General features: G+C 35.6%; 2 protein-coding genes across 3 annotated transcripts in view; one reads left to right on the top strand and one right to left on the bottom strand.

The window, feature by feature from the left end:
• LOC149776796 (SRR1-like protein) overlaps positions 1-8866 on the top strand; it is a 31992-nt gene extending 23126 nt beyond the window's left edge. For both annotated transcript variants that reach the window (XM_089941489.1, XM_089941488.1), the window contains 2 exons: positions 110-155; positions 8670-8866. In XM_089941489.1, the coding sequence (XP_089797615.1) occupies positions 110-155; positions 8670-8722 (99 nt within the window). In that variant the 3' untranslated portion in view covers positions 8723-8866. The remainder of the gene's footprint in view (positions 1-109; positions 156-8669) is intronic.
• A 3427-nt stretch (positions 8867-12293) lies between these two features.
• On the bottom strand, positions 12294-18142 carry LOC149776795 (uncharacterized). Its single transcript, XM_089941486.1, has one exon. It carries the CDS (start codon positions 18084-18086, stop codon positions 15780-15782), a length of 2307 nt encoding a protein of 768 aa, XP_089797612.1. The 5' UTR covers positions 18087-18142; the 3' UTR covers positions 12294-15779.
• Between the last annotated feature and the right edge of the window lie 7860 nt (positions 18143-26002).

Raw genomic sequence — 26002 nt, 5'->3', positions numbered from 1 at the left:
TCACAGTACTTGATTAATGGCAGAAGCTTTCTCTAAAAACAAAATTAATTTAATTACTGTATGGCACTGACCTATATTGTTTGTAACCTTATTTTCATTGTTTTTGCAGCACGCCCAAAAGATTTCTACTAACAGCTGGAAATTTTATTTTGAAGGTAAGATAGAGCTTATTATATAAAAAACATTTATGTTTTTACAGTAGTTGAACAGTTACTAGTTCTCATAACATATAAATGTGGCTTACATGTAGATGCTGGTGTAGGCTGGCATTAAAGTAAGAGAAAACCAGAAAAGGCACTGAATGGATGACTACACCCACCTTTTGGCAGAGTGTACTGTGCCATGATAGAGTCTATATGTTCATTAACTTTCCCTTTCTTCACAATAACTTCAGTTCTACATCACATGCTTTCCTAAATTTTATCGATAGCTTATGTTTTGGGAAAGGAAGAAACCTATACATTTTGGAGTTCAAAGGTTAAAGTCACTTTGACTGAAAGACGCAAAATGATTTCTGCATGTTGACATTAGTTCTATATCATATTCCTGGACCAAACTTTGTGGATGGCATGCACTAGGTGTAAGTAAAAAGCCTATTGATTTGGAGGCCAAAAGGCACAATGTCAAGGTCACTGAAAAGAAAAAATATTGGGATAGAAAGTTCCAAGATAAAGACCACTGTGACAAAAAGAAGAAATCTGGTTTCCACACAAAAACATCAATTCTACATCAGATACCTGGACTGGACTTTGTGGATAGCTTGCACAGAAAGAACCGCTTCTTCTTTAAATAAATTACCCAATCTTGATACCTGAGGTGAACTATTACTATCTTGCAGATCCTGCCCTCCCAGATTAAACTTTTAGCTAAAAATGAGCTAAATGTTATCTGCAGATCTAGGTGGCGGTCAGGCTGAGTGATCTCGCCTTGATATAGGGATTGGCAGCAAAACCTATGAATATCTCAAGTGCGACTTCTGCTCTCGTCACAAGATACCTCGCAAGAATCAACTCTGAAATATTTGGAGGAGTTCTCACTTCATCTATAATTCCAGCTTTTCTTTCTTTCCATCTTGACAAAAATCTGCCTTCACAATTTTACCACACTTTGTGTCTTTACACATTTAATTCTAGTTAGATACCAGCACAGGTAGCCAGTGCAGCCTCACAGATAAGATTGGGCTGTACTTTTATGTTAATGTGCTAGTCCCTGAGACCTATAGAAAACTGGTAAAATGTTTATAATTAAACAATGACTAGCTACATACAGGTGAGTTTTCTCTGTTAATACATTTAGTTTCTGAATGTCACGCTTCATTGCATTTACCTGTATGCAGGTAGTATGGTGAATTATTTTGGTTCTTACCTGGATGCATGTTACCTTTCATAAATTTGTCTGCTATTTTCCAAGTTATGCTGTAAGGCATAACTCTGTACCAGATTTGTATTCAATAATAAGAGACAGGTGCAGAGCTACAACAGTTTTATACGTTCTGCTCCATTTGTGTTACAGATTAGACCATTGACAAAGTGCAGAAATGCATGACTAAGGGAATAAGGATGAAGACACTATAAGCCTACATGCTGACATGTACTCAGTGCAGGAATTTTGGGCAGATAAGGAAGATAAATCAATAAAGGGCTCTCCAGTTTCAAAATGCCAGAAATCTACATTATCAGAGACAGCCCTGTCACCTGTGTCACCACCACATGACTGTTCATTGCTGGTGATCTCTTTGGGTCTTGCTTCCTCATGTTTCTACTGTATAGTTCATGATAATAAATGGTGAGTGAAAGAATAAAGTGTCCTTTTGATCCAACGATACATAGACTGGTTGCGTGGATCAGACATCCCATAGCCTATCCCAACCTTATGACTTGGATGATTTCATCCCTACAAACATGGTCTATTTCTGTTTCGATTGGCCTAGGTCTGCTGCAAGGGATCTTCAGGGACAAAGACCTCCTCAACACAATAAGTTCTCAGAAATCAATCAGTCATCCAGTCAAACGAATCTGGTTCATACAGGCAATATTGGAGACCAGTCTAACCCACATGTAGCCTCATTGTAGTCTCCATTTATGATGCTGAGCTTAATACCTAAGCTTCCAATAGATGCCACCTATCAGTTCTCTGAACCCTTTGTCAATAGAAGAGACTCTTTAATTGGTGACTGATTGGAAATCACCGTTTCTACTTAAAGTGCTCCATATCTTGACACTCTTTGCCAGCTTCATCTCATGCAACTCAGGAGATGTCAGCCTCATCTTGCAAGCAAAGACGATGATGCTTGCTCTCAGACTCCTACTTACTTCTTGATTTCACTATATCGTGGGAAGACTCAGCCTTCACAGCTTCCATTGATGTTCTCCACCTTTTACCTCCGGAGTTCTACCCGCCTCCTCCCACATTATGAACCACCTGGAAAAGAGTTCCAGTATCTGTTGATCTTATCATGAAAAGGAAGAATCCAGCCTTAAAATACTTCTACAGAATAAAAGATATTTGAACTGTTTACGTCATCAATTACAAGCACCTTCCATCAAGTTTTCGTTGGTGGTTCTGCTATTGCCATATACTAGTTTTTCATTTAGGAACCCCAGTAGTTGACCAGGACATCGCAGCTTTGGAGATGACAAGACCATACTCTATTCATATGGATCTGGATCATACATTATTCAGTGACACTCAACAACTGGTCCACAATGTGGTAGCCGTGGGCTCAATGTTGGACTTGGTATCGATGGTTAGCGTCCAACAGGTGGAACAGAACTCATAATCTCTTACTACAAATTCCATGGTACATGTATGGTAGTAGGTCTCCAGAATGGCCTGGGTCTTGAAAAAAGCTGCTCAACATATTTTAGCCAATGCTGTCATAGCAGCTACAAATTTAGAGTTGGCAGAATGAGATGCAGTGCTGTCCACCTTCCTTAAGGATCATCTTAAGGCCAAGCTATGATCATAACCATTATCCTATAATCTACTTTTTAATGGCCAGATCAATGAAGTGTGCACAAAAGCCACTAAGGAGACAAATTCTCCTGCCCTTCAGCCACAATACCTGTACAGGGATGTTTCAGGAAACCAACAAAAGGAACCAAGGGACAGTTGTCCTATCATAGTTCCTCATGTCGAAAATCACAGTTCTCATTAACTAAAGTTAACAAAAGACAGAGAAGTAGTGATCATTTATGCCAAAGTTTCTCTACATAAATGCCTCCACCTCTCAAAAAACTGAAGGCTTCAATTCTTTGCTGTTGAATGTGATAAGAATCGCCACTGGACCCAACAAGTGGTTTTTGAGAGGACTCTGCATCGCTTTCAAAACACATCCTTCTCTTTGCAGAGTCCCATCAGCTACAAACATTCCAACAGACCCATTCAAGTCACCACCTTCTTCAGAAAAAGGCAGTAGAAATTATTTGAAATACAAATTCTCTGGAATTTTATTACAGACTTTTCTTGGTCCCAAAGGCAATTGACACTCTGCACGCCCTGTCATTGACTTAAGCGCCCTCAGTCAATTCATTCATGCTCCTTGGTTTTCGATGGAAACAACATAGCGCATTTTGAATGCAGTTGAAGATGGAGACTTCACAATCAGCATGGACTTAAAAGATGCATATCTTCATGTCCCTGTTCAGAAGTTCCTGCATTTCACCTACAACAACATCATTTATGAATTCCAATCGCTCTGATTTGGACTCAGCAGCATTCCCTGGGTCGTCACTGAACCATGTTATGGCTTATGTCTGGATCATCTCCAAGGTGGCGAATATCAAGTTACCTGGATGATATCCTGCAAAAACATAAGTGAGTTATATATTAGAACATGTTATCATAGTCCCTTGTCACACTGCCTACAAATCTGGGTTTCCTCGGCAACAAGGACATCAGACCTAGTGCCATCTCAAATATCTGTTCATCTGGGTATGGAATTCACCACACAGACTTTTCTTCCTCCGGAATGGGCATTGAGAAACAGGACCATGGTGGCTTCGTTACTCTTGAGATAATTTCTCTGCATGGGATTTCCTTCACCTTTAGGTTTGCTCAATGTGGCAGTGGACCTCATCATCCTAGATTGCCTTTATATGCACCCATTACAAATGATTCTTTTATCCCATTGGAGGCCAAAAGTTTGCCCACTGGACCAACCTTTCCCATACATGCCAATCATTACGCTTTTGGTGTAATCATGATGCTTTTTTTCCACCATATTATGTTTTCCACGATCCTGCATATAGATTACGCTTTTTTTTGCTACATTAAAAAAATTACAAATAAAGTAATAAAATTGCTTTTGTCATTTTTTTATTCTCTTTAATTCCACTCATATAAATTTCAGAATATTCTTAAAAAATGGATTGCATAAGAGTATTTGCCTTATTTGCTGTTTATAGCAACTGTATATGACCCTTTTCAAAGAAAATAGACTGGTTTCTTCAAAAGTGATCTTTGCGTAACAGATGCATTTTATTGATCACATAGTTAGTGAACCAGTCTATGTTTTTAAAGAGAATGGTGCCAGATGTTAAGTGAAATGCATTATGGTGTGAGTTTGAGATGTTATATGATGGAAATGTTGGAGCAGATGAATCTTTTAAAACTGCTAAACAGGTCAGATCAGAAAAAGTGACAAATCAAGACCTCTTTTCAAACTTTAAAAGAAGAATATGAGAGTATACATCACACTGATGTACAGAGACTATACATCACCTCTTTTCAAACTTTAAAAGAAGAATATGAGAGTATACATCACACTGATATACAGAGAGTATACATCACCTCTTTTCAAACTTTAAAAGAAGAATATGAGAGTATACATCACACTGATATACAGAGAGTACACATCACCTCTTTTCAAACATTAAAAGAAGAATATGAGAGTATACATCACACTGATATACAGAGAGTATACATCACCTCTTTTCAAACTTTAAAAGAAGAATATGAGAGTATATATCACACTGAGCACCTGACCATGATCATTGCAGAATTCCAGTTCATGATCATTCAGCAAAGAGTTAAACATGTAGACTAGTTAAAGTGAGTGCTGAATATAAATAATTTTTCAGTATATTTTGTGCTTGTATTCTAGTTCTAATCCATATCGATTTTGCCCATTGTGACAAGAATTTTGACCAGCTGCAGAACCACGTTAGTTGTAAAAATGTGTCTTTTTCATATGTGATATAATTATGGCATGTAATATATAGATTGCACTTTTTACACCCAAATTATGCTTTTTTGCCACTTATAATAGCAGTAATTATGCATATATTTCTCATTGGGTTGGCATGCATGCTGTCCCCATTTGCACAAATATAAGGTACCATCTGCAGACTTGGAGCAACCTAACTTGGCTCAAGTGAGTAACTGCCAGAGATCACAGATTGTACATATACAAGTAGAGAAGGCTGGGGGGCACACCTACAACGATTCTTTCAGAAAGATAGTGCAGTGAACCAGCATATCATTATCCTCATTCTATCTGACACCTCTATGGTGGTAACTTATCTCAAATGGCAAGGTGAAACCATGCACCCAGACCTTTGCATACTGGTGTGGGGCTGTCAAAAGTGGTTTTATCAACAACAAATCCACATCCAAATTCATTCCTGGATATCTAAACGTAATAGCAGAACAGTCAGCTTATACGGACAAAATGGTCTCTCCATCCCTCAGATACACACCCAATGGGACCAACCATTGGTGGACCAGTTTGCAACAAGGTGGAATACCAAACTCCAAGTCTCAAAATCTCATTGTCTGGTCAGTTGATGCACTGTCCATTGATTGGAACAGCATGGATGCCTACCTTTGATTCTAAAGGTGTCACCTCATCCTGGTTACTGGGAGATCATTGACCTCCTCAATCTCACAACAGAAATTCCATAGAAAATTGCGAAGTTAACTCATCTGCTCAAACAACCATGATGAATATGCATATTGGGATCATATTAAACAGCACGTCAGAAATAAAAAATTCTTACAACTCGTGGAGAAGGCATATGAAGGCAATATTTATACACATTCTACCACTACAGGCATCTATGCATGAAATAGCTAACTTCCTCCTCTAGCTCTTCATTGAGAAAACGTTAGCACCAAGCACAAAAAAGGTTACTACTCCATGATTGCTGACACCTTTCGACATCATGGAATAGAGGATATCTGATAAAACAAAGACTTGTCTGACCTCCTCTCCAATTTTGTTTATACACAGCCAATAATGTTGGCTCTGTGCCCAATGTAGAACCTATCATGGGTACTAACCTGGTTGAACAAAATACCTCATCTTTCATTCAAAACCTGCGTCCTTATCACAGACAGACTCAGCAGTATATATACCCTATCAAGGACCAAAATTACATTCAGTTCTGACAAGACGGGTCAGTTTTACTTAAGATAGTCCCCTCATTCGTCACCAAGAACTGGCTTCCGTTCAAGGGCAACCAGACCTTTGTACTATTGTCTACTCTGGACACTTCCACTCAAGGCCACCTGCATGAGCCAGTATGAGCCTTGAAGTGATATCTTAAAAAGACCAAGTGACTGCATCGAGGAAGATTAACAGCACAGGCCCTTTCATCCTGTATTAAGTGGGTTTATACAATCTGCATATTGAGAAATAACTCCAACTCAGATGAATTTGTTATGCATTTCAGCTCACAAGATTAGAACAGTTGCCACAAGCATTGCCTTTGACTGGAACTGTTCTTGAACTGATATTCTTCATGCTGTGGGTTGGAGATTTGAGTCCAGAATCTCCAGTTTTTACCTCAGAGATCTTTCATCCCAAAGGGTTTAACTTGTTCTGGTGGGACCTATATCCATCATGAAACAGGTCACCTTTCCATGTTGTTCAACAAATTCATGAGGCGCAGCTTCATGACTTCCGCTTGATTTGCAGTAGGAAGAAAAAAATTCCTTTTCAGTGTCATTGCCCAGCAGAAGAAGTCTTCTCCAATCCATTTACCTTAAAGCTGTCTTTAAGGGGACCAGAGATAGCATCTTCGGGGTAAGGGGATGTACCTCCCTCCACCTCTTTTCTATTGCCTCAGCTATTATGACTGGGTAATGTATTTAAAGAAAGAAAGAAGAAACTAATTTTGTCTAGTAAAATATGTTTCTTTGTGAATACTTACCCAATCATAATATATGTAAATCCTCCTGGCCTCACCAAAGTTACATCCATATAGAAAGCATGCCTTATATTCCAGTATTAACTGAAATATTTGTGGGTTTTGCTGCCAATCCCTATATCAAGGGGAGATTACTCTGCCTTACTGCAACCTAGGTGGGCAGATAACTTTAAGCTAAAGGTTTTATCTGGGAGGGCTTGATTTGTGAGTTAGTAGTAGTTCTCCTAATGTATTATGGTTGGATAAGTATTTGCAAAGAAACATATGACTAGAAAAAATTAGATACTGTTCAGAAGTCAAGGCTACTACAACAGAAGAAAAACTACTACACAATAATTAGTTCTGCATAACAAAAATGGACCAGACATTGTGGATAGCTTGCATATGAGGTAAGGCAGAAGCCTATCAGTTTGGAGTTGAAAAGGTGAATGGTCAAGTTTCTGTGACTGAAAGAAGGAAAATGGCTACTGTTTAAAACTTAAGTTCTTGACCATATACATTTACCAAAGTAAATAACAGTAATTTGACCAATTATAAAGCTAACATGTATTCCAGAAGGGTAAATAACAGCAAATTGACCAATTACAAAGCTTACATGCACAACAATAGGGTAATACAAGGGTAAAAATAAATATGATTTTCACCAATCAAGTAAAATATGACTTTAGATAATGTGAAATGGTACCTTTCTTTTCTTTGTTAAAATATGATTTCATTTTCCTTCTGCCTGAATACCATTCATACAGCCACCACATTAGTATTCATTAAAATATTAGGGTCCTGTATGTACTTGAATGCCTTTATGGCTTTGTTTTTAATGGTGAATTTAATTAACTAAAATTGTTTGTTAAAATGTGAAGTTTTAATAATTTAAGTTAGTGTTTTTTAATGGAAGCATGCAAATGGCATGTAAAGCAATGCAAATGTAAGAAAAATAGATAAAAGTTTTCCAGAATTAAATGTTTGGAAAAAAAGAGAAGTTGTTTTTATGATGAGACTACACACTGTGAGAAGGTAAAATGTGTATATAGTCAAAGACAGAGGAGAATGCTTTTTTAGTATGCATATAAACAGGTTCATTTCCACTTTTAAAGAAAACAATACTGACTCTAAATGTTCAACAACAGCGATCATTTAACTTAGGTGTTCATTTTCATAATGAGCCTTAGTGTCTATAGTCACTTAAAAGTTGAGTTCAACTGCAAACTACACGAAACAGATCTGCCCTCTGAAAAATTGCATCGGCCAATCTGGGTCTGTGCAGTTTGTTAGGAATAATCAGTACAAAAATAACTTAGACCCTGATCTTCCAGCACATGATGTGCCAGTTGATCAGGGTCTCCGTTGTTTGCAGTTGAACTTGACTTACAAACAGTTATATTCAGTAGATGGATTTGGGTTAATTGATAATTGCATGGTCCTGTCTTCTATATGGACAATGAATTTGAATGTTAAAACTCAAGATCACTCTTTATAGTTGATGCTATAAACTTATCACTTTAAATATATCATTTTCAGGTGCAGCCATATACCACAGAGGAAGACCTGCCCATAAATTCAAAATTCAGTGATGTTTTTAATGACACAGTGATTCACATTTTCTTTCAAAATAGCTGCCCAGATGTTGATGAGGGATTTTGGGATCGAGGGCCTGAACCTGTTTATGATGATGAAGATGCAGAGATGATACTCAATAAATAAATTCTTTCAAAGGATTTATCTTTGACTTTTCATTATCTTTCAGTTTTTATGCCATTATAGTCTTTTGTCACTCATTGTCTGGCATTTATTCAGGCTATGCTTACATGCTTTCATTGTTTAAATTGGTTTTGTTTTCCATGAAATCAGTTGATTGCAAGCAGTCTTTTAATTATATGTTAAAAATACATACAAAGTAGATTTGCCATGTTATACTTGGATTGGTTATGATTGTTGTTGATTGTAATTTGCCACATACTTGTATTGATGAAGCATGTAGGTGAATATAGTTCAGCATATTGTAATTATGTCAGTTAAAGGTGCAGTTGAGTGTAGTTGACCATGTTATTCTTGTGTTGATGTAGGGTGTAGTGTTGTAATATAATCGAAAGCATTTTTTTCTTCTCATTGGACCTTTGTTTTTACAACTTTAACAGTGTTTATTTGATTTATGTTCAGATTAGGATTTAGCTGGTGAGTGCATTTTTTTAAATATTTTTTTTAAACATTTGAATGCCTGTAATACCACACCAAAATGAAGAAAAGAGAATTGAAGAGAAAATTTAAAACTCGTGTTAGAGTTCTATGAATCCTTCAAAGATGAGTGTAGCAGGGTATTGACTTATTCATAGTTATAGCCAGTTAATTGGGGGGGGGGGCTTGTTCGTTTAGAGAATTTTAAAAAAAAACATTAAATGAGTGCTTTGAAACTAGATAAGTATGCCTTGAGCAAACTAGATAGAGTTGCTTGCAATGATCAAATAGATATTCGTATTTGATTTTTGTATTGGCCACTAGAGGTGTTATCAGCATACAGCTTATTATTTAGTAATTTTTATTAAATATTTATATAAATGAGTACAAACTGATGGCTATGATATTGTACTTTCTGGTGATTTAAATGCCAGAACTGCATCAGAGACAATTTTATTGTAAATGTTGGCCTTGTTTCAATAGAAGACATTTTGATTTTGATATTGATAATGATAATATGAGATTTTCTATGGACGAAAGCAGAATCTTATTTGGTAATTTGGTAATTATTTGCAAGATTTGTGTAAAGCATTCAAAATTAAGAACAGTTAATAATAGGCCTATTAAGGATTGTGAGATTGGTAAATTTACCTTCACAGGTCTACATGGACATAATATTATGGGCTATACTTTATTTTTTCATAGTATTACCACATTACTTTTTTATTTTTATATCCACTGTATTGAAACACATTCACATAATTCACTATTACATCTGTGAGAGGGTGTACATACATTTTAAATGGCTTTGGAAAATCATATGAAAAGTTCTATTGAAAAGACGTTAAAGATAAATAAAGTGTGGTTTATATTGAATATAGGGAATAAATGTTATGTAGAACAATGTTTGAAAAAAAGAACATTTTTAAGAACTTTGTATTAAAAAAGAGGCTAAATTCCAATGCAAATTTCAAAATATCACAAGCTGTTTTGAAAGTTTTTATTTTAGAGTATTTTTTTAAGTTTGTAAAGAAAAGCAACAATGTGACTTTTGCACCTAGTTCATTGTTACAGTGTGTCTGTGTGTGTGATTTCAATTTTTCATGTAGCTTTAACAATTTCCCACTCATATTGTTACAGTGTCTGCATTGCAGCAGTTTATAGTGATGTCTAGCAGGGATCATGCCACAGACATGTAGCATGATGTCCAACCCAGCCACAGTATCCTGACACCAGGTTGGCCAGTCCTAACTCTGGCCTCAGTACTGAGTGCCAAGAAAAGAAGCTGCTGGTACCATTTGTATAAGTCTTTGGTATGACTCAGCCAGAGTTTGAATCTGAGACCTCCTGCATTAAGGCAGATGCACTAACCACTTAGCGGTGTAGGTCATGGTTACATATGAATATGGTCCATGTTTACAGAACACTTAGATGAATGCATATGGTCCATGTTTACAGAAAACTAAATCAATGCATATAGTCCATGTTTACAAAACTCTTAGATCAATGCATGTGGTCCATGTTTACAGAACACTTAGATGAATGCGTGTGGTCCATGTTTACAGAACACTAAATGCATATGGTCCATGTTTACAGAAAACTAAATCAATGCATATAGTCCATGTTTACAGAAAACTAAATGCATATGGTCCATGTTTACAGAAAACTAAATCAATGCATATAGTCCATGTTTACAGAAAACTAAATGCATATGGTCCATGTTTACAGAAAACTAAATGCATATGGTCCATGTTTACAGAAAACTAAATCAATGCATATAGTCCATGTTTACAGAAAACTAAATGCATATAGTCCATGTTTACAGAACACTTAAATCAATGCATATGGTCCATGTTTACAGAAAACTAAATAAATGCATATGGTCCATGTTTACAGAAAACTAAATCGATGCATATAGTCTGTTTACAGAAAACTAAATCAATGCATATGGTCCATGTTTACAGAAAACTAAATCGATGCATATAGTCTGTTTACAGAAAACTAAACCAATGCATATGGACCATGTTTACAGAAAACTGAATCAATGCATATGGACCATGTTTACAGAAAACTAAATCAATGCATATGGACCATGTTTACAGAAAACTAAATCAATGCATATGGACCATGTTTACAGAAAACTAAATCAATGCATATGGTCCATGTTTACAGAAAACTAAATCAATGCATATGGTCCATGTTTACAGAAAACTAAATCAATGCATATGGACCATGTTTACAGAAAACTAAATGCATATGGTCCATGTTTACAGAAAACTGAATCAATGCATATGGACCATGTTTACAGAAAACTAAATCCATATGGACCATGTTTACAGTAAATTAGTTTATATGGTCCATAATAACCTCAGTGTTGAATGATTTTACTTTCCTTTGATTAAATCATTTTTTGGACACTCATAGAAATAATATATGTATTATAATAAGTCTGGTCATCTTCACATATTATTGCAAAAACAGCTCTGGGCAGTAGTATAGTTTTGCGTTTTACTTTTGACACAGTATTGACAAAGTGTCTTTTTGATATCATAAGGTTTATTTGTCTTTAAAAATGTTGACCTGTACAGTGACTTTACTGCATCACCATTAATTTGTCGGTAACCTCTGGGTCTTTTCTTGTGTGACCTGTTCTACTTCACTGTTAGTTTGTCAGTCACCCATGGACCTTTCCCACTTTACCTGTTCTGCATCACTTTGTCACCAACCTCTGGGCTTTTTCCATGTAACGTGTGCAGCACAGTGTCATTAACCTTTTAACGTTTCCCGTGACTTTATTTTTTTTCCCCCATCTATTATCACCAAGTGACTTAATTTGTTAGGTTTACTTATTTGTGAACTTTTTTTATGCTATAAACATCATATTGGAACAGCCATTTTAGGTGAGTAAACTGTTTTTTTGTATCTCTTTATAAAATACTGTGTATTTAATGAATAAAACATTAACATGTCTCAACTGATTACACTGTTTTATTGAAACAAATTGTATACCTCAAAGAATATCACAGCAAATTCTATATAAAAATGCATTTTAACAGTATCACAGCAAAGGTTTCTATATTGATAATAATAATAATAACTTTATATCAGAATTACATCCATAGGCAAAGATGAGCAATTTCACACAAGATATGACCAAAAGAATGAATACAACAGTTTGTTCTATTAGTCAGTTATTGATAAGTTATGACAGCATGCAGGGTGAACCACTTCTTTCAAGATTCAATTGTTGCTACTGGCAGTTTTATTTCAAACAAAATATACTTTCTTCCTAAACAAAATACAAAGGCTGGTAATATTGTTATTCACAAGCATTCGTGATATACTTTGTAATATATTTGATAAGTTATAGTTCTACAGCATGGAATAAACTTTAGATGGATGCAACGAATAAGCTTTTCTTTGAAAATAATACCTAATGGGGTAATAGTGTGAAGATCTAGTAGTTTTTCTTGGAAAAGCATACCTACATGGGGTAATTGTTCGGTGATCAGGTTGTTTTTCTTTGAAAACCATACCTACATGGGGTAATTGTTTGGTGATCTGGTAGCAATTTGAAGAATACTTGAAAGAGAAATATTGAAGTTGCTTAGTTACTCCAACCTGCAGTCTTTATATTTTTTAAATAAATAATTGTTTGAATGAATCTGCAAACAGTCACATAAGATGACATTCATTGCAAAATTCACTTTGTATGATGTAAAATCTTATCACCGTATTACTCTATTGGGTAAAGAAATTTGTGGACTTGAAACATAAATCAAACGGTTTTTTAAAAATACATTAACAATGATAACAATTATACATTTAAACAGTTATATTTTATGCAGTATTTTGACGAATATTGCATAGGATGCAAAGATGAACCAAATGACTTTAAAAAATAACATTAATTATGTCATTTTTCTTAAAAACATGTTGCATGGATAAGTACAAAGAAATGATGCTTTGGGATTTTACCCTTTTTTCCATCAGGTAATAATTTAAAAAAAAAAACATGAGAAAGAGAGGAACAGATGGATGAATAAATGGGTAATCGTTCTACGAATTACTACATTTGGGAGACTAAGAAAATTGTAGTCAGTATAAAATTGTGGAATTCACAGCAAAGAAGATTAGGACTTATAGAAACCTTATTTACAGGCAGTCTACATATTTATTTTCAAAAGAACTGTGACAATAATTGTAGATATTGTTGCATAGTGCACAGTATATGATTCACCATCTGGTAATGTTAGCATTGAAACAAATATCATTTAATACATGGTCAGCATATGACGCTAACTTTCACGTGCAAACACCGTTAGGTTTGATGAATAACTTAAAAATTAACACCCAATCATAGTATAGGCCGCTTCTACTCTAGTTCTGAAAATCATTTTTTTTTTTTTATTTGGCTATCTCTCTGCAAATTTCAAGACAGAAAATCGTCATATTTAGTTGAACTTACCCTATGGACCCTCGTTTGGCATGCATTGTGCATCATCCATTATTATGTTATACTTTAAACATGTTTACAAAAACCACTAGACCAGTTGCTTCAACCAAATTCGGCAGACAGTACCCTGACATGAATAGCTTCAGATTTATACCAACTATGCGGATCCGCCATTAAATATGGCTGCTTTTACCAAAAATAGAAAAACTCTTAATTGACATTTGAAAATTACCAAATTTGATATAACGCATTATAGTAAAAAATGTTTCCAAGTATATACAAAGATTTGCCAATATGCCATCAAATAGGGCTGCCATTACTAAATATAGAATAACACCGTTACAAAAAATAGAACTTTTTGTAAACAAACGTTATATATAACAAAGCATACACTCAGCTTAATTTGATCGAATTTGACATGACGCATCATGGCATAAATGCATTTTATTATTGGTCAGATGATGCAGATGTTCTATCAAATAAGGATAAAAATGGAGAAGACACACCACCCCAACGAAACACAGAAGCCTTGAAACAAGTCGCTTTCATAACATTTGTAATGAACAGCATTAGAAGAAATTCGTACAGAAAGAATCCAACCTACCCAGATTTCTTCTCTATCTGCCCTTTCCGGCCACTTCAAGTTTTTACATGAAACTTTCTTCCAATGAAGGGGCAAAATAATACGCCAGTTATCCATCGTCACTGCCAGGTAACCAAAGTGCTATTTTCTCTGCATTTGTTCGTATTCTCATCTATTCCATCTATATTCCAAGCTTACAGACGTAATAAATATCACGCCCTTGATAAGTACAAAATCCGGCAGAAAAATGCTTCTTTTGCGACCAACGCAGACGATACGGTCAACTCCCCTTAGAGATGCAGCAAATTTGTTCGACGGTTCTAGAGATTTTAAATTTTTACCAGTTTTTTTTTTTTTTTAATAGTGCACCCCGAATTTCCAATACAACTCTTTGCATTAAAATGCGAATATTCATAGACTGTATTCATGAATCAAATTAAAACAGTCATTTATCCTTAAGAATCGCAAAGTTGCTGTTCTGACTTCTTTGTGTCTCTCCTCCCTCCCGCTCCCATTCTCTTTACCTGAATGAAATTTAATTTGTCTTAATACTGCATCATTTTGTCCAGGAGACGCTAGAACCTTGAAATTCCGGAATTGCATAATAACTGGTGGCGACTATAACCAAAACATTTAAGATATGTCTGGCGTGTATAAAGTATGACAGACAAGCGAACCGTTTATACATTATATAGTACGACAGGGTCGAGAAACTTTATACATGATCTAGTATGACAGATAAGCGAACCTTTATACGTTATATAGTACAGCAGATAGATGAACTTTTAGACGTTACAGAGTAAGACAGGTAAATAAACCTTTACACGTTAGTATGACAGACGAACTTTTAGACGTTATATAGTTTGACATATAAAATAACTTTTACGTATTAGTATGAGAGATAAACGAACCTTTAGACTTTATATAGTTTGACAAATAAATAAACATTTACACGTTAGAATGAAAGATAAACAAACGTTTATAACTTATATAGTTTGACATAACGAACCTTTAGACATTGTATAGTTTCGACTGATAAACGAACCTTTAAACGCTATTTTCACAATACATCATCGATGTGTTACAATATAAAAGATCCCTACATCAAACTCAATACTTTGCAAAAACTTTTTGTTTTAATTTTTTAAAGTTAAATTCTTGTAGTGAAAAATCTGGACAAATTTCCACAAATTCTTGTATTCATTTCACGTCGATCGAAATTATGGGTACTCCGTGAAAGACATACGAAAAACTACTAGCATTTGAACTTCGACAGTTGCTGACTAGTTATGCCATGGAATATTGTTTTCTCTATTTTGAAATTAGTATCCTGGCTTTGCACTTGAAGATTCAAGAATAAACTTATCGGTTTTTTGTGGGCTTTTTTAAGTGTTTCTATGTTCTCTCTTGGTAATACTCAGTCTAACCTAAAAACTTTGACAGAGTTTCTCTCAGTATCAATAAGCGTTCCCTGGTACTGGGTAACAAGCAGCCTGTCGGCCGTGGATGTCAAACAAATCTTGTTAGGAAAGGTTATTCCCTCCAATATAATGTCACCAATGATTTCTCCCTCTGTCGTCATTAGCAGAATATTGTGTGACCTTGATCCAGCCACAAACACCCTGTTTCCATGGACAGCAATACCACGCGGATTTTTCAGCACGCTGTAATTCAGTTCCCATCGCTTGTCGCCTTCACTCGTCAGGCTTATCACCGATTTTCTATACTTGTCTGTGACATACAAGTTTCGCCCAGCGTTGTCAAACGCTACATAATCAGGAAAGTAGAACAGCTCCACACCATTCTTATCGCGAGACAGCGCTTTCATCTCTCTGCCTTCGCTTCTAGATATGATTTTGATGCATGGGGGTTGTGTGTAGCAGCAGACAGCAAATCTCTTAACTGTAGAGCTGTAGCTGAGACCCCAGCACTTGGCCGCGACATTGATTGTGAAAATCGGCAAGAAATCGTTTTGTCTTACGGCGTATACTTGTATCTTCTTTTCTCTTGGAAACGTTACGGCCACTTCTCTTTCATTCACGTAAGTGACGTCATACGGTCTCGCCGGCAGAACCTTTTCCCCGATCCATCTGTATTCGGCATCAAACAGCTTCAGTTTGCGCATCATTTGGTCAACCAAAACGATCCGTCCATCCATCAACATTGTGGCGCCAGTCAGGATGCAGTTCTCCCGGTCAGCCAGAGTCCTGGCCTTGAAGAAGACGTCCATCTGGGCGAGGTTTGGTGCGATCTTCCTGGAGGACAGTGGAATTGGGGAGTATGAGTCGTGTGGGTCTATTTGCGTCCGGGCGGACTCGTTTTCAATTGTTTGGTGAAGAACATCTGACCGTGACCTCTGTGACCTTGACGTATCATCAACCTTTGATCTGGAAGACTTTATGTAGTCAGTTTTGGAGACTCTGGAGTTTCTGGAAAGGCGAGATAGTCTGGCAGTTTCGCTGTTTAGTCCGATCATTTTGGGAATGCCGAGTTTGAAAATCGGGCTCTCGGGTGGAGATACGGGTCTGACAATGGGACTAGTTGATTCATCTCTCTCATCGACTTCCTGCGGAACATTGTATGGGGCAGCAACTTGGACGTGCGAATGGCTATAGGAAATTTTGCCGATTTCTTTTAAGGATCCGAGGATAGTGGAGATGGCTTTGTCGGGTGTGAAGATCAGGAGGATGTCTTGAAGTTGGTTAGATAAATGAGAAAGTTCTTTTTCACATAAGTTTGACTCTTTCTTGACATTTTCGACCGAGAGAAGCAAGTCCGAATCTGTGCCATGCTGTAGAGAGGTCTTTAATATATTCATAGCGTTTCCGGTGGTACATATGATCTCTTCACATTTTGACATTTCCCTTTCATAACTGTTCTTTTCGTTCTCCTTTAACGCTTTGAGGTCTTCCATTATTTTCTTCTCCTGTATGACCAAGATATCGTCCAGCTGCTGTCTGATGCTAGTGATCTGGTGCGTAAGCTGGGACTCTGCATCTTCCAAAGTTTTCAAGCTGTGCTGCCGGTTCTCCAGGATGCGAGAGGACCATCCGTTCTGGTTGCGCAGTTTCTCCATTAGGGTGTCTGCCTCGCTTCTCTGCTTAGACGCGGCCTCCAACGTTGACACCACGTGTGAGCATTTCCGATGGTCGATAGTGACACAAGATGAGCATACGACCTTGCCATGATCTTCACAATAGAACCCAAGAGTAGTGTTTTCATGTTCTAGACACGGTGGTCGGAGCAATGTAGATCGGATTGGCTGGTGTTTGATTTCGTCAAAGTCCAGGAGAGTGTGGTTTTGAGAATATTTGAGTGATTTGTGAAAGGATACACATGGCTCACACAGAGCCTCAGCACAGTCCTTACACCATTTAGACGCGATTACTTTCTCCTTCCTCCTGTAGCAAGGGTCACATCTGCTCACGTCATTTCTCAGTTTGATGCCGTTCATCAGGCTGGTGATCAGGTGACTCTGCGGCAGAAGGTCCGCCCAAATGTTTGGCGGCTGATGGGCGTCCGGGGCATCTACGAAGCGCTTGCATATGGGGCAACTGAATCCCTGAGGCGCTCTTTGTCCTTTAGTGGACTTGATGATAAAGTCAGTGATGCATTTCTTGCAGAAGGAATGCAGACATGGTAAGGACCGTGGGTCACTGAACTCATCTTTACAGATCTTACAGGTAAAAAAGTCCGAGTGGAGATTCTCCTGGGATGACGTCATTGTGCTTGATGGTTGGGAGCAAATATTTTAGTTCCGTTGTCCGCCTCTCTGCATTCTGAAATATTTACAAATGTATTATTTGAAATGTTTATAAGCATAGGTATTGTTCATTGTCTGATTGTGTAACGATACGTATACAAGCGTACAGCGAACAGAGAATTGCTGCGAAGGAGTGCTTGACGTGATCATAATGTAACACTGACAAGCGACTGACAGTTGTTCCTACTGCTCACAAACGCAGTAGTCTTTTGAAAACATTTTCATGCCTGACCCCATGTATGTAAAACAGTATTTTAACTCCCATTCCTGCAGATTTTGGAAGAGTCGAAATGATAGCACTAAAAACATCTTATCCTGATCATCAAAAACAGTCAATATCAACAACAGAAATTAAATTTAAAGCGATGAACGGGAGATATCTGGCCAGACTTAGCGAATTGTCAATAACTGGTGGCCTCGATACTTTGCATTATGAAATATAATGTTTAGCTATAAATCACTGTTCACTGTATACATGGAAAACAAGCTACCCTCTCCATACTCATAATCCGGACAAAACATGCACTGCTGACAAAAGCATCCAGTGTTAAGGTGCGCGCTCGAAACATGTGCGTGCAACTCATAAATATGGTGGGGGCAAAAACTCAAGACTTGAAAGTAAATATGTTCTTTCAAAGTTTCGTCACCTTCCATGTGCATGAGTTTTTTTACTTCAGATACTCAGGGTTAACCAATTCATACTTACTCTCTCTCTCTCTCTCTCTCCCTCTCTCTCTCTCTCTCTCTCTCTCTCTCTCTCTCTTTGAAGAACGCAGTTATCGTGGCAAAATGAAAAGTTATAAAATAAGCTTTATATATATATATATATATATATATATATATATATATATATATATATATATATATATATATATATATATATATATATATATATATATTGACCATTATCTTCACTGACATAATCATTTTTTAAAAATCACCACATTACGCTGCGTAGAATCCAATATTGTTATCGGAGGGTTCATTTTTGAGAAGGTTTGGTTATTTTCATTTCAACTGTCAATTTTATGATTTTCATCGAATGATGATTTAACAGGAACTTGGGCGAGGTTCCATTTAACCCCTTTCTCGTTCTACCATTGGCTTATACCTCTTGACTCAATTAGTCGAGTGAGAGGACAGAGGAGGTAACCAAGTTTTAATTTTGGGATCATTACAAAAAGAAATTATTTTGACGACATATGGTCCTGTTTTCTGAGCCTTTAAAGTATTTCGTTGAGAGGTCTGCACAGGCTGGATATTAACGGATATTTGATTGATACTATCCTGTTTCTTTTTACTCAGGGAACATGTTGGCCTACAGCGCAAAATCAAATTGTCATGATATTAAATACAGTATTATAGCAAGGTCCGCCATAACCCGTGACCAAAGTGAATTTGTTAAGTTTCTTTCCCACGAGTTAGTTTACGCTTAAATACAATGACAGCGAGTTCCAATGGTTGCGCCCATGTAAAGAGAACTGAATAGAGAGAATAAATAGGAATGTAAATAGTTTCAAACATTTGTTTTTTGAACAATGTATATATAGAATGGAAAGTTTATCGGTTAATGGTTTTAATAAAAGCAAGTCAAGGGATCAAGACAACCAGTTTTCAAATGAAGCATGCGCTCCGGTAGTTCTGTCATGTCCTCCTATGTTACGATTGCAATCTGTTTTTGAGCTTTGACAGCTGTGTATGTTATAACGAAAAAGAGATAAGTTCCAGAACTTTGATTTGGAACACGTGTCAAATACTTGTATATGGATCATATAGGAGGACCCGGTACTTGTGAAAGACCGGAATATAATTTTGTTTAGTATTAGGGTCATCTAGTGTGTACTCGTTTGACGGAAGAGGAACCGGTCAGTTTGACATTTATGGAGCCCATTGTTAGATTCCGCTTATTGTTTTCTTCTAAATTCTCTTCAAGAATTAATCCTAATTTGCTCCATCTAACTAAAGCGGATTTCAATTAAGTCTAGGAGAGAGTGGTTTTTTAAGCGGTATGTACTCAAAAATATATTTTTAAAGAGCAGAAAATGATTACAGTACAATGCCCTGTTGAACAGCATTCCTTTCTGCACTGAAATGCAGACGTTGGTAATAGGGGCGGCTTTTCTTGAAGGGACAAAGTGGTAAAATATATATTATTTTGGTATTGGACATGGAGACCGCTTATACTAAGTCTCTACAGAGCCTCGCACAACGTGTTTAGCTTGGCATAGGAGAGAGAGAGAGAGAGAGAGAGAGAGAGAGAGAGATTCAGCCATTAAAATCTTCCGTGATGCGCATTTTGAGAACTGCACATAAAATATTAAGCACATAAATGAGTCCGATGCCCCTCTCCGCTGTGCTTCTAAGAATTCGTGCTACTGATATTGATCGCAGTGACAAATTAAGTGTCTTTTTCAACGTTTTTTCTTTGAATTGCGATATAAATGCAAATATAAGCCGATTAATATGTGATTCTGTTCTTGCTTGAGGACGAAGTTTGTATTGGAAAAGTTCCTTTTTTAAGTTCACATAGTGGTTTTATCAAATTATCTGAAAACTATTGGTATATAACAAAAGTATAATTATCAAAGTAAATCGATTTTGATCAACAAGCATCGGAAAATGTAAATCATGTCTAGACGCTTCTGGTCTCATAACGATCCGGACGATCCGATCGTGACAACTTGACGTGATCTAGCAATTCACACTGATATGATAATATTTTTTTAAAATGTCAATATTCAGTAAATTCAGACTGGATTGGCAAAAACTAAAATAAAATAAACCCTAACTTAAAGAAATTGTGCACAAACCAGTCTGTATGAATTAATACGCAGTACAATTTTCATTACTCTCCGTCACTCATTCCCGGAATATTTGTTCATCTATCCATAGACCCTCATCCCAGAGCTCCAGACAGACATACACAGTTTAAAAATGAAAAGTTTCTCATATTCAACATCAGACTATTTTCAGTCCATTCACCTCAACTCGCTTTGATTTACCTTTTGCCTCTCTTTCTCCACCAGATCTTGTCTCAAATATTCGACTTTCATGCATTGACAATCTGCGTCTCACTTTTTGGGGGTGGGGTGGCTTAAGCTGGCATTTCTGCGTTTATATGATGTTCATGCAAACATAGTACAGATGTATTTTATTTCCATCTGTGTGTGTGTTATTTATCTTTATATACTCTCATTAGTTCGAAACCCAAATTTCATCATAATTTTCCATATGGTATAGTTATTTTTGCTGCCGTTTCTTTCAATAAAATTAGAAAAATAATATTACCAGTAGCTAGCTCAAACAATCTCTTGTTTTCATCATTGTAAAGTACGTGTTTACCATATATTTATTTTTCTTTCATTTTTCTTACGAAATATTACATTTCCTTCTAATTATATCAGCATCAATAGATGGCGGTGTGGATAAAAACATGTAATTTTGTATTTGTTCATATTCCTTTTTGAGCACTGATTGTGATACTGTTGTTAATATGAGTTACTTTGCCTCTGCTGCAAAAACAAAACAACAAGAACAACAACAAGAACAACAACAACACTGTGTCGTCCATGGCTGATGCTCATGCATGTAATATGGGGCATTATTATGTTAACCTCGTATGTTGTGTATTGCGACACGAGTGAAATAGTTACATCCATTGTCGTATGAAGGACTCGTTAACAGTTGGGTTTTATTACTTATTAGCAAATAAAAACAATGTAACGACTACCTGCTTTCTTTCAGGGAAAGCCATGCCCTTTGCCTGGGGGCCCTGTGTGCGTCAAATAAGCATATGAGGGTTTGCCTGAGAAGTGTGTGTGTGTGTGTGTGTGTGTATGTGATTTGGATTTTTACATAGCTTTAACAATTTTTCAGTGATATTACTAAGATGGCTGCAGTGTGGCAGTTTATAGTGATTCTAGCACTGGGGCATCATGCAGCAGACATGTAGCAAGAAGTCCCACCCAGTCACATTATCCTGACACCAGGCCGACCAGTCCTAACACTAACTTCCTAATGCTGAGCGCCAAGCGATGAAGACAGCTGTTATTACCATTTTTATAAGTCTTTGGTATGACTCGGCCGGGGATCGAACCCGCGACCTCCTCCACTCAGGCCACAGGAGTTATCAGTGTAATATGCTGCGAGCAGGAAAAATAGCAAATTTCTTGATCATTGATAAAGCAACATCGCCTGCATTTGTTAATCCTGATCAAGTTAACAGAAAGTCATTTATGTCCATAGCTGAGTGCTTGGCTTGTCATACAAGAATCGTAAACAAATAAATAAATAAATAAATAAATAAATAAATAAATAAACAAATAAAAATAGAGAAAGAGTAAAGAACAACAGCACAAAAAAAAAAAAAAAATACCCCAACCCCGCCCAAAAATCTGATTAGATAAGGGAAAACACACAAAAACTATTGTCTTCGTTGTTAATGTTTATAAACTATTAATGATGAGAGATAAACTGGATAAACTTAAAGTTAACATAAAAAAAAACAGATTTATAAATGTCATGTTATCTTTTACAAGAGCAAAAGAAAATTTAACAAATAAAAGCAACGAGGAAATTACAGTTAACAAATCATTGTTCAAATAATATTTGTTTTCCTAAACCGCAATTTAACTCATTCGTAAATTGTTATTTAAGTTAATTTGATGGAAATTATATTTTCATACAAAGAATATTAAGTAGAGTACATATTCACATACCTGTAATTTACGCCGTCATCTAATATGGCGGTCTCTAACCAAGTAGTCATATCTCGTTACTTGGTAGTGAAAACAACAAACTTAAAACAACGGACGAAAAGGTTGTATTCATTTTAAAACTAAAAGCTAAGTGGAAAGAACAGTTATTTACTTATTACCGTGCACTGAAAGGTGGTGATATATATATATATATATATATATATATATATATATATATATATATATATATATATATATATATATATATATATATATATATATATATATATATATATAATAATAACATGCGACAATATATAGTTGATAATTTTCACTATCTATTCCAGTATCAACATTTTCCGTAAATAAGAATAGATTAAAAATGTTAACATCTACATAGTACACATGTTCCCGGAAAGGAATTTGAATGTTACTTGTACTGAATAATATAACTGTATGCAATGGAATATGAGTGCTACTTGTATTATTACACTTATATAGATTTGACTTTGAGTGCTACTTGTACTGACTAATAATACTGCAAATAATCAAATCTGAGTGATGCTTGTACTGACTTGTACAATTTCGTTGCATGGAATTTGAGTGCTACTTCTCCTGCCAAATAAAACTGGATAGAAGGGAATATGAGTGACAGTTATATAAATTTTTAGAATGGAAATTTAATGCTACTTGTAGTGGCTAAGATAATTTGATAGAGTGGATTTCGAGTTTACTAAGTAATGCAAATTTACTGTATGGAATCTGTGTGCTACTTGTACTGACGTATTTGATTTTATAAATGGAATCTGCGTGCTGATTTTACTGCTTTATACAACTTTACGTAATGGAATTTGAATGCTACTTGTAGTGATACCCTTTATTAGAATGGAACTTGATTACTACTTGTACTAATACAATTTTACGTAATGGAATTTGAGTACTACTTGTACTAATACAATTTTACGTAATGGAATTTGAGTACTACTTGTACTAATACAATTCTACTTAATTGAATTTGAGTGCTACTGGTACTAATTTTTATTCAACAGAACACGAGCGTTACTTGTACATTCTTATATATTTTATGTAATGGAATTTGAGTGCAATTTGTACTAATAAAATGTATTAGAACTGAATCTGAGTGCTACTTGTACAAACATACAATTTTATAGAGTGGTGACGGAGTGCCACTTTTACTGACTAATATAATGTGATAGACTGGAATTTGAGTGCTACTTGTACCAATTCAATTTAATAGAATGGAATTTAAGCGTTTCTTGTACTGAATAATACAATTTTATTGAATGGAATTTGAGTACTACTTGTACTGACATACAGTTTTATAGAATAGAACTCGAGTACTACTTGTACTAACTTCTACAATTTTTTGTAATGGAATTTGAGTGCTACTTGTACTAACATGCCATTTTATAGAATGGAATTTGAGTACTACTTTTATATAATTTTGCGTAATGGAATTTGAATGCTATTGGTACTAATACAAGATCTGATAGAATGGAATGTTTGAAGTGACCAATATAGGTTTATTATTTATACAATGGAATTTGAGTGATGTTTGTATTAGCTTACAATTTCACGTAATTGAGTTTGAATGATGTTTATATTATGCATACAATTTCACGTAACGGAATTGAACAGAGTGGAATTTTAGTGACACTTTTACTAAAAAAATTGTATAGACTTGAATTTTAGTGTTATTTGTACTGACTTGAACAATTTTAAAGAACGGAATTTGGGTGCTACTTGTACCAGTACAATTCAAGAGAATGGAATTTGGGTAATACTTGTACCAGTACAATTCAACATAATGGAATTTTGCTACTTGTACCAGTACAATTCAATAGAATGGAATCTGGGTGCTACTTGTACCAGTACAATTCAATAGAATGGAATTTGGGTACTATTCTTACTGACATACAATTTTACAGAGTGGAATTTTGAGCGCTACGTGTACTGGCTCATACAATTATACGTAATGGAATTTGAGTGCTACTTGTAGTGATACACTTTAGTAAAATGGAACTTGAGTGCTATTTGTACTGACTAATGCAATAATTTTAAGTAATAGAATTTGAGTGCTACTTGTACTAATACAATTTTACTTAATTGAATTTGAGTGATATTGATACTAATACAATTTTATTGAATGGAACTTGAGCGTTACTTGTACCGACTTATAAATTTTTTTGTAATGGAAGTTGAGTGCAATTTATAAAAAAAAATTGTAATGGAAGTTGAGTGCAATTTATACTAATAAAATTTAATAAAATTGAATTAAAGTGTTACTTGTACCAACATCGAATTTTAAGAAGTGGAATTTGAGTGCTACTTTTTCTAATAAAATTTGAAAGACTGGAATTTGAATGTTACTTGTCCAAATACAATCTAATGGAATGGAATCTGAGTGTTACTTGTACTGATTAATACAGTTTTATAGAATGGAATTTGAGTGTTACTTGTACTGATTAATACAGTTTTATAGAATGGAATTTGAGTGTTACTTGTACTGATTAATACAGTTTTATAGAATGGAATTTGAGTGTTACTTGTACTGATTAATATAATTTTATAGAATGGAATCTGAGTGCCAGTTTAGTGAATTATACATTTTTATGTAACGGAATTTGAGTGCTACTTGTACTAAGTTATAAAATTTTATGTAATGGAATTTTTAGTGCTACTTGTACTAACTTATACAATTCTATGTAAAGGAATTTGAGTGATGCTTGTACTGGCTTATACAATTTCACAGAATGGAATTTGAATGTTATTAACACTGCAATAACTCATTTAAAAACATCGTCTCCAATAAAGTTTACAAGGTTTGACGTGTCTTTCATAAAACATTTGCGATGTATTTAATATTTTGCTTTAAAGTGTATTTTTGTAAAGATATAAATAGCACATGCACTGTGAATGACATAGTGTACAACAATTTTCGAAAGCAGACGGTCATACAGACAATTCACAGATATAAAGGTTCATAAAAAATACAGACAGACAAACATACGCGTATGTACCTATATATAAAGATAGTTGGGTAGGCAGAAGGATGACTGGATGGAATTGACGGGTAAATTCGTGGATATAATTAGATAAATCACTGAAAAAGAGAGAGAAAGAGAGAGTAAGTGCGAGGGTTGGGTTGGGTTGCGGTGC

Source organism: Sinohyriopsis cumingii, chromosome 18 (assembly GCF_028554795.1).
Source record: "Sinohyriopsis cumingii isolate HCF-2022 chromosome 18, ASM2855479v2, whole genome shotgun sequence".
Lineage (NCBI taxonomy): Eukaryota > Metazoa > Mollusca > Bivalvia > Unionida > Unionidae > Sinohyriopsis > Sinohyriopsis cumingii.
Note: the sequence above shows the minus strand (reverse complement) of the source record. Positions and strands in the feature narration are given on the sequence as shown.